The 9,482-nt window shown below is 33.1% G+C and overlaps 1 protein-coding gene and 1 pseudogene across 2 annotated transcripts; one reads left to right on the top strand and one right to left on the bottom strand.

Moving 5' to 3' along the window:
- Nucleotides 1-1,509: 1,509 nt before the first annotated feature.
- On the top strand, nucleotides 1,510-2,001 carry LOC120079499 (secreted RxLR effector protein 161 pseudogene; annotated as a pseudogene).
- Nucleotides 2,002-2,717: 716 nt separating this feature from the next.
- Nucleotides 2,718-4,803, bottom strand: LOC120090033 (pathogen-related protein-like). 2 transcript variants are annotated; one of them, XM_039047523.2, is made up of 4 exons: nucleotides 4,649-4,803; nucleotides 4,405-4,537; nucleotides 3,731-4,029; nucleotides 2,718-3,128 (listed from the first exon to the last, which is right to left on the bottom strand). In XM_039047523.2, the coding sequence occupies exons 1-4, from the start codon at nucleotides 4,730-4,732 to the stop codon at nucleotides 2,967-2,969; spliced, it is 678 nt and encodes a 225-aa protein (XP_038903451.1). In that variant the 5' UTR covers nucleotides 4,733-4,803; the 3' UTR covers nucleotides 2,718-2,966. The 2 variants fall into 2 exon arrangements, with proteins under 2 accessions (XP_038903451.1, XP_038903459.1); XM_039047531.2 differs by having other exon boundaries at nucleotides 4,664-4,777.
- Nucleotides 4,804-9,482: the final 4,679 nt, after the last annotated feature.

Here is a 9,482-nt window from a genome sequence, read left to right as displayed (position 1 = left end):
TTGAAAGCATTTCGTTCGAATCGTGGAGGAGAATATATAGTCTTTGCAGATTTCTTGACGGAAAATGGAATTAAGCATCAGAAGACTATTCGAAGAACTCTTCAACAAAACGGAGTTGCAGAGAGGAAAAATAGAATAATAATGGAACTTGCAAGAAGTATGTTGAAGGCCAAGAAGCTTCCAGATCAATTTTGGGGAGATGTAGTAACTTGTGTTGTTTATCTCCTAAATCGAGCTTCAACTAAAAGTGTGCAAGGTATTACTCCTCAAGAAGCATGGAGCTGATTGAAACCAACTATTAGTCACCTAAGAGTGTTTGGGTGTATTGCTTACTCTCATATTTCCGATGAGAAAAGAGGTAAACTAGATGATAAATCAGAAAAATGCATTTTTGTTGGGTACAGTGAGAACTCCAAGGCTTACAGATTATACAACCCTGTAAGTAAAAAAGTTATTATTAGTCGAGATGTCAAGTTCGATGAAGCAAAATTCTGGTTATGGGATGCACCAAATGAAGACCAGAATCCATTACTTGTTGATATGAATGGCAAAGAATATGCTCGAGACTTGGAGCTTGAAGAGACTCAACCACTGACTTCACCTTGTTCATCACACTCCAACGTGATGAAGAAACTACTCCAAGGAAGACAAGAAATATTCAAGAGATCTATAATACTTCAAGAAGAATACAAGATGATGAACATACTGATTTTGTTTTATTTGCAGATGTTGATCCTATATACTTTGAAGAAGCAATTCAAGATGAGAAATTGAAAGATACAATGGATCAAGAGATTGATGCAATCAGAAGAAACGAGACATGAGAGTTAGTCAAATTACCAGAGAATAGAAAAGCTCTTGGAGTCAAATGGATTTATAGAACAAAACTGAAGCAAAATGGAGAAGTGCAGAAATACAAGGCCAGACTCGTAGTAAAAGGTTACAAATAAAAGTTTGGTGTGGATTATGAAGAAGCTTTTGCACCAGTAACTCGCTTGGAAACTGTTCGTTTGATGTTAGCCCTTGCAACAAAAAATAACTAGAAAGTTCATCAAATTGATGTCAAGTCAACATTTCTAAATGGGTATTTAGAGGACGAAATTTATGTTCAGTAGCCCCTTGGTTATGCTAAAATTGGAGAAGAAAATAAGGTGTGTTGATTGAAGAAAGCATTATATGCTAAAGCAAGCACCAAGAGCCTGGTACAAATGTATCGATGATTTTTTCTTGAAGGATGGTTTCAGAAGATGTCCATATGAACATGCTCTCTACACCAAAGAAAACAAAAATGGTAATTTCTTGATGATTTGTTTATATGTTGATTATTTAATCTTTACGGAAAATTCAAACATGATGATTGATGAGTTCAACGAGAGCATGAAGAAAGAATTCGAGATGACTGATATGGGTTTACTTTATTACTTTCTTGGTATTGAAGTTAAACAAGGTGATAATGAGATTGCAATTTCCTAAAAGATGTATGCAAAAGATTTGTTGATAAAGTTCAAAATGGAGAATGCTTGTCCTGCTAGTACTCCTATGGAACTGGGTTTAAAGTTAAGCAAGCATGATGATAGTGAAGCTTTTGATCCCACCATCTATAGAAGTCTTGTTGGAAGTTTAATGTATTTAACTACAACTAGACCTGATCTCATGTTTTCAGTAAGTTTGTTGAGTATATTTATGGCATCACCAAAGAGAAGTCATTGGGAAGTTGGAAAGAGAGTTCTTAGATATATTCTTGGAACTGTTGATCATGGAATCCACTATAAAAGGAATGTGGATAACGTTCTTATTGGCTACAATGATAGTGATTTGGGAGGAAATATTGATGATTTCAAAAGTACTTCTGGGTATGTATTTAATATTGGTTCTGAAGCAGTTTCGTGGGCATCAAAGAAGCAAGATGTTGTAGCATTATCAACGACAGAAGCCGAATACATGTCTTGTCTGCAGCTAGTTGTCAAGCACTTTGGCTTAGAAAGGTACTACATGAATTGAAGTGTCCTTAAGAGAAAGGGACTGTCATGTTCTAAGTGTCCTCAAGAGAAAGGGACTGTCATGTTCTGTGACAATAAATCATCTATTTCACTTTCGAAGAATCTAGTTTTACATGGAAAAAGCAAACACATACAGATCAAGTATCATTTCATCAGAGAATTAATCAAAGATGGAGAAGTATATATCAAGTATTGCAAGACACAAGATCAAGTTGCAGACATATTCACAAAAGCATTAAAGACAAACTTATTCTTGAAAATGAAAGAGAAGCTCGGAGTTAGGGAAGTCTAGCTTAAGGGGGCATGTTAGAAATTAATAAGCTAGATACACTATGAATAACACATTCCTAGATACATTTCTAATTTCAAGATACATGCATTTCTAGATACATGTAATAGTTCAAGTACATGAATGGTATGTATACATGTACTTAATTTTTTTGTGTCTTTTAGGAAGTGTCTCTTCAGTACAATATAAAGAGTTCATTTTCCTCATTTGTATGCAAGAGAAAAGAATCAAAATCAATAGAAGCAAAATTGAAGTTTGAAAAGAAACTGAGTTTTAAGAGAACAACATTCTTCTCTTGTGTGTTCTTGAGTCTTGTAAGAGAACAAGTTTCTTCTCTTAAAAGTTTGTGAGATTTAGAGTAAATTTAGCGTGGACTCGTCAACGCTTTTAACAGTACACATATTTTAAAGAAAATAATTTACAGAATGTATTCCCAAACACAAGTAATCTATTAATGCCCATTTTGAACCACTAAATATCAAACATAATACATATATTCTATAAAATGGCTAGAAGCCATGCACACACATATATAGGCCCCTCCTTCAACTCTGCCCCTTCTCATGTATATGCAGAGAGATTATTGAATAATACATATAATTAATTGAAGCTCACAATATATATAACATATTTCAGTCCATTAATTACAATTTTTTTTTGTTTGTTTATTATTGGGACTACTTCTCAGGATTGAAGAGTGGGCAGGCAGAGGCAGCTGAAGAATCAGTTGTTTTGGATAATTCATAATCAATATTTTTTTTGCCCTTTAAAAGACCTCCAAATAGCTCTGTTGGATCATAGTAGATATGAACTTCTTCAACCTTCATCGATGAATCTACCTGTGTCTCCAAATATGACATCATTTAATTAAATCTTCTAAGCTTATTTCTAATTTAAATACTCTTTCACACACAATATGACTTTAACATAAATCACTTGCCATGTTTACCTTGAGAAAAATTGTTTTCTTGAAAATAGTTCTCAATTGGTCAAGAACATTAGGTTCAACTCTCAACACCATTTTTTTTAAGGTTATGTTCTTTTAAAAATACTTTTGAAGAATTAAAAGTACATGAGCTTGTTATGATTGTTTTTTTTTTTTGTTAAAAAAAAAGCCCATTATTTGATGATGAGATTAGTCGATGAAAAGACTGAACATTAAGATCTCGTTTGGTAACTATTTCGTTTGAGTTGTTTATATTTGAAAATTAAATCTAATTCCTCCCAATCTCAAACCATAATTTACAACTTTCTTAAGTATAAGAGTTGGATTTTTAGCTAAATTTCAAAAACAAAAACTACTTTCTTTCTAAAAAAAGGAAACAAAACAAAAAATTTAGAGTTAAAATGGAGTGTTTATAGGCTTAATTTTTTAAAGACAAAAAAGAAAAAGAAAAGAAATCAAATGGCTACCAAATGCCATGAAGAATTGAGCTTTTACCTTGAGAGTTGCCATGCCATAGAATTGAACCAATTCACCAGTTGGAGAATAGGCTTTGTAAGGACCTTCAAAGAAACCCCAATGCCTAAACTTGTAAGCAATCAAAGGAGGAGGTGAGTAAACTTCAATAACTTCCCATGGAAATCCTCTTGGAAAACAAGTCTTGAAGTCATTATAAGCTGATTCTTGTGTCTCTTCCTCTGCATTGTAAAATTGAAACTCCTTTGGTAGACTACTCTTCAAAATTGCATTCAAGGCTCCCATCCTTACTACTTCTTCTACTGACAGTCCCTCTCTTCCTGCACTAACCACAAACAGGAAATTCATTAATTATTTGCCCTTTTATTCATTATTTTAGGGTAATACTTGCAAATTCTTTCCATTAATACAGTTTAATTAGAAGTAAATTGGGGTATTGTTAACAAACTCTCTTGGAATATTCCAAGAGAGTAAAGCCAATTTCTACTCAGAAAATTCTAATTTTCCTTTTTTTTTCCGCATAATTCACGGAGTGTCATATCTTATCTTGTTAACTTATCCACGAAAATAGTACAATTGGGGTTAAATTGAAATTTTTTTTTATCAATAACTGTAACAAAAAGAACATATTTAATATAAAAATCTTATTAAATATCTCATTAGATGATTATATATGTAAGAAACAAATAAATTACCATTAACAAAAACGATGAATTTCTGAGGGTTTATGGACTTGAAATCGTGTGATCTAATCTTGAGAGCTAACTCCGTATGCAATAATTTTACAATATTTTGCACTGTTTCTTCAAGAGATCCTTTTGGCCACTCCTGTAACATAAACTAAACAAATTAAGTAATTACAGAATGATATGACACAGAGAAAAAAATAGGAAAAAAGCTAATTTTAGGGAAAAAAGAAAGAAAAAAAAAAGGAAAAACCTTGGTTTTTCCAACCTCAAAGGGCTGGTTAACAGTTTCAGGAACAATACTAGTTTCCTTAGGGCTCATCTCAATAGATTCCATTCTTTTCTTTAATTAACCAAAAACAAGATATATTTGGTTTGATGAAGTGAGTGGCCAACTTATTGGAGGTTTTATAGGGGAAATATGTCACTCCCGTGTTTCTTTGGATTCACCGTTTGATTCTTGAATTTGATCTTTTTCTTACCGAATACCCATTTACTATAATACTATATTAAAAAAAAAAGGAAATTTTTTACACAAAGAAAAAATGTCAAACTATTTACAGAAATAGCAAAATAATAATAATATACACTGATATACTTCGATCAGCCTCTATCAATGATAGACTTCTATTAGTCATTATCAAAGAAGATTAGATTTTGCTATCTTAGATAAATAATTCCCTTACTTTTCTATTTTTTAAAAAAATTACATGAGGTTTCATGTAAATTATATATATTTTATTCATGCTCTGATTATTATCAATTAGGTTTGAGAGTTTTATTGTAGTGATCTCAAAATTAATTGGTAATGATCAAACCATGAGTCACAATTCATATCTAATTTATAAAGATTTGATAAAGATTTGTGAGGTTTTTAAATTTTTTTTAATGTGAGATCTTCAACCCTCTCCACTCTATTTGTTAAATTTTTTTTTAAAAAAAAAATTCAAAAATTGAAATTTCAAAAACTTATTATTAACCTTCTTTCTAAGTTAATTCATGCATTTATTATACAACTAAGTGTTCATTGATTGAACTTTATGGATTCAGGCTAATAGTTCAAGTTGGTTATAATTTAAAGAACTCTTATTAAATTATCAACCCGGCCAATCCATTAAAGTAAGTTTAATTCTTATATTAAATTGCAATTATCATTCATAACCAACGGGCGTTGTTAGGTAGTGCTCTGCGCAACTTAACTTATATACATAAGGATTAAGGGTGATTTATTTATTTGTTTTTTTTAAAGAAGCCGACTATATTCAAAAGTTCCAAACATCTAACCTAACTATTATTTTGTTTGTGTCGTTTGCGATTTAAAATTAGTTAATTTGAATTATTTTATAAAGTTTTTTTTTCCCATATTATCGCAGGTGGGTTAGATTGTGTTGATTCAATCTCGTGGGTTTAAGAACCTAATCAAACTCTAATTGTGTTTTAACAAAGAAGTAAATCAATCTAAACTTTTGACCCAATCAAAATCATATAGATTGAGTTGAGTTGTTTGAAATTTTGAGGCTGTCGGTTTCTTTCATATACTCATACACAATAACATTATTAAGAACTAGTCACTAAAAATATAACATTGAAAGTTCAGTTTTTTTTTTTTTTTTTTTGAATGAAATACTAATGGAGTATGTGATCAGTAGGTACATCAAGATATTTCAACTACGTTGATACATCTGTAATACTCTCATTATGTCTCGAATCCAAAAGTGATGCATTCCTTCTATTGGGATTTGCATAATGAAGGAGTCCCAAAATCACAACTTGATTCAAATTTGGAAATGGAGTAGTTGACAGATGTGGCCAATGTGAGGCCACGTAGCAGAAGGAGTTCTATACGTTTCCAGTAAGTTTCTTTCACTTAAAATTAATTGTCACTACAAGAAATTTGAGCTTTAGTGTCGGTTAAAAAATTAAAAATGAATGTATAATGTTGGTTTTTTTTTTTTTTTAAAAAAAAAAAGTGGATCTTTAATGTCAGTTTAAAATCGACATTAAAGATATATTTTAATTAGGCTACAATGTCAATTTAAAACCGACTTTATAGATACCCATTTTTTTTTTTTTCAAATTAATAAAATGATATCCCTCTTTCATTTATCCATCTTTCTTCTCTCCCCAAACTCTCTTACCTTTAACCATCATCACCGTTTTTCGTTGTCACTGATGAGTTCTTTTATTGAATGGATATATGGATTATATGCATTGATGGAATTAAGTTGTGCACTCAAGTTTCCCCACTGGAATCCAAGTGTAAATTCCTTTGAGTTTCCTGGTAAGTCCAGGGTCGATCACAGGGACTTGTGAAAATAGTGGTGTTCAACTGGAAATACGATGAATATGCGGTGAACGGGTTGAGAAGGGTTTCGGCTAACACTTCCTAGGTTGCGTTCATGCCTTGCGATCGTGCAACATGCGTACAATAGTAAACCACCTTTCGGCGTGAATGCCACGGCTTCTAAGGCTAGAACGCATGCGATAAATATGTGATAAGTCTACAGGGTTTACACATAAACCTCTATTTCTATTTATGCGATGACAACATAACATTCACACAAATATGCGACTACATAATATCATTCCTATTTCTAGGATGCAAGTGATGCTCGTTGACAAACAGAGCTTATCTCTAAGTCCCCATTTCTTGTTTATGCAGGCTTAATCTTGCTCTTTCAAGTAAGATTCTAACCTAGCTCTCTCGAGATATTAGGTTCTTTCTTTAGATTCTCTCTTGAGCAACTCTGAAGGGATGTTTCACACAACATTAAACAAGACAATCGCAAGCAATGAATTTCCTAGATCATGTTAGTATAATTTCTCTCAACCCATTCAACTAGTTTAGCAACTCATGTGTATTAAGATAGTGAGCAGATGTAGAAATATAACTTCCATTGAATAGATAAAAGATGAAGTACAAAATAATAATGCAAGTACAGTAAAGAGCCTGAAGCAATTTCTTGCCACTAGAAGTTACACTGTTCTACTCGTGCCCTAATGATATTCTCGCTTTCGCGAGAGTCAACCCACTCTTTGCTTTTATGACCCAAGGTCCTCTTTCGAGCTGTCTTGGATGATCTCCGGCGTTACCACTCTTCTCTAACTTCGTCGTGTAATGAAAAAGAGAACTATGAACAGAGGTGTGAACTTGTAAGGTGATGAAGTAATCGACTGCTTAACCTCTTCTCTGAAGAATGCACTTGGTATTTATATTGCATCGAAGGTGAAAGGCGGCTTCTCTCTCCTAGCTGTACAGATGGGAACTGCTTTAATTCCTGACTGATGCACCAGATAATTGTCATCGATATAGCTGGATGTACTTTGTGACCGTTATCGGCTGTCAACTTAATTTGGATCCGACTGCTGTCAGCTTTCTCTCCCATCGATCTTAATTGTCCTTTCGTTCGGATGTGCCCATCTTGTTGCGGTGATTCTTCTTGGGTGAATATTTGCGAGCGTGATCAACGCAAAGTCTTGTGGTGAAGTTGCGGTCGATCGATGAATTCATATGATCGCAATCTTTGCAATGCGTTAATGCATATTCTGCACAAAAAATAAAAAAAATAATAGTTCCAATGCGCTGACGTAGGTGACCGAAATATTATAGATTTTATGCTTAATGAACGCAATTTATCATTTTTCATCAACACAATCTAACATTGTTTAATAACTTAGCACTATGATAACGTGCATTTTTGCCCGTTATCACACCCCCACAAATTTAAACAATGCTTGTCCTCAAGCATAAGCTAAAGATTCCTTTAGCAAGTCTCCACAAAATTCTTTTCCTAGATTTCTCAATGATACTTCATTTAAATCATATATACTAGAATTTTCCTAAGTCTTATTCAAGTCTATTCTTAAAATATTTCTAAGACCTGGGGACTGCAAGTTTAACTTTCAAAAGGACTTTACTGAATTCTTGAGCATCGCATGATTTATTTCAACAAGAAAATTTTCTACCAGGGTGACAAAAGATTTATCCTTGCACAAAAATTTTCTTTATTGCTATTTTTTTTTTTTTTATCTTGCACTGATCCAAGTGTCTTGCCTTCATTTTGGCTTTCCTGCACGGATGTCATGTGAACATCTAACTACGAGCAATGCACTCTTTCTCAGACTAAACTCATACCGATTTGGCATTGGAGTTTCGATCATCGATTTATGCATTGATCCTGATAACTTACTTTCGTTTTGGCTTGCCCCCACATGTGTCATGCGGACATCCAACTATGGGTAAGTGCCTTTCATAACTTAACTCTTATTAACATGGGTTTCCCCTTTTCGTTGACAGTGGAGTTGTTATTCTAATTTTTTTTTCTAGAAATAAAAATAGCAAGGTCGAAAAATAAATACCTCACCCCCAAATTTAAAATGCAACAATGTTCCCATTGCCAAAAGATTACAATAACTTATGCGATGTTCTAGAATACGTTGTAAAGAGAGTTTGAAAGAAAGCTAGCAAACCCTTAACTTCTAGAAATATTTTATGAGGTGACCATCTTAAGATTAAGTTGACTCTAATGTATACGAAAGAAATAGAGGCATATGTTTCATCATTGAAATTTGGTAAAGAAACAGAATATGGTAAACTACTAAATTTATCTACTTGTTAAATGATTGCGGTAATCAAGAAGGATGCGGTGATAAAACTTCAAAAAGCGACATGCAATGTGATAGCACAAAATTTGAAATAAAGATAAGGAAGAGTACACCCCCAAATTTTGCATTGTCGCCTGCATTGTGTTCATGCATCCATCCTTACAGCGGTCTTTCTTCTGTGGGTTGTAGCGATGGAATAAGATGAATGCTTCTTCGCGTGACATCACCACAATCCAGCGCCTCGATCATTGTAAGAAAACAAAGAGAGGGTCAACTTATTTTAAACACAAGAAAAATCATTAATGCAAATTAAATCTTTTTTTTTTTTTTTCTAGAAATGAAAAATGAAAAGATAGCTGAAAGATAGTGAAGATTCTGAGTTAGTGGAGAAAAGAGTTGAAGACTTGAAGTTTTCCTAAGCTTGCGTTCCTGAGAAATTGCGATCATGTGACAACGTAGGGACCACCTACTTCCTTCTTTAT

Source organism: Benincasa hispida, chromosome 1 (genome assembly GCF_027475165.1).
Source record: "Benincasa hispida cultivar pf3 chromosome 1, pf3_genome.v1.1, whole genome shotgun sequence".
Classification (NCBI taxonomy): domain Eukaryota; kingdom Viridiplantae; phylum Streptophyta; class Magnoliopsida; order Cucurbitales; family Cucurbitaceae; genus Benincasa; species Benincasa hispida.
Note: the sequence above shows the minus strand (reverse complement) of the source record. Positions and strands in the feature narration are given on the sequence as shown.

Bases quoted from the DNA above. Each gene is read 5' to 3' on its own strand.
- LOC120090033 (XM_039047523.2), bottom strand. From the start codon at position 4,732: ATGGAATCTATTGAGATGAGCCCTAAGGAAACTAGTATTGTTCCTGAA. The intron at 4,030-4,404 runs GTAATTTATTTG...TGGTTAGTGCAG, and splicing joins ATTCATCGTTTTTGTTAATG to GAAGAGAGGGACTGTCAGTA. The intron at 3,129-3,730 runs GTAAAAGCTCAA...TTGGAGACACAG, and splicing joins ATGGCATGGCAACTCTCAAG to GTAGATTCATCGATGAAGGT.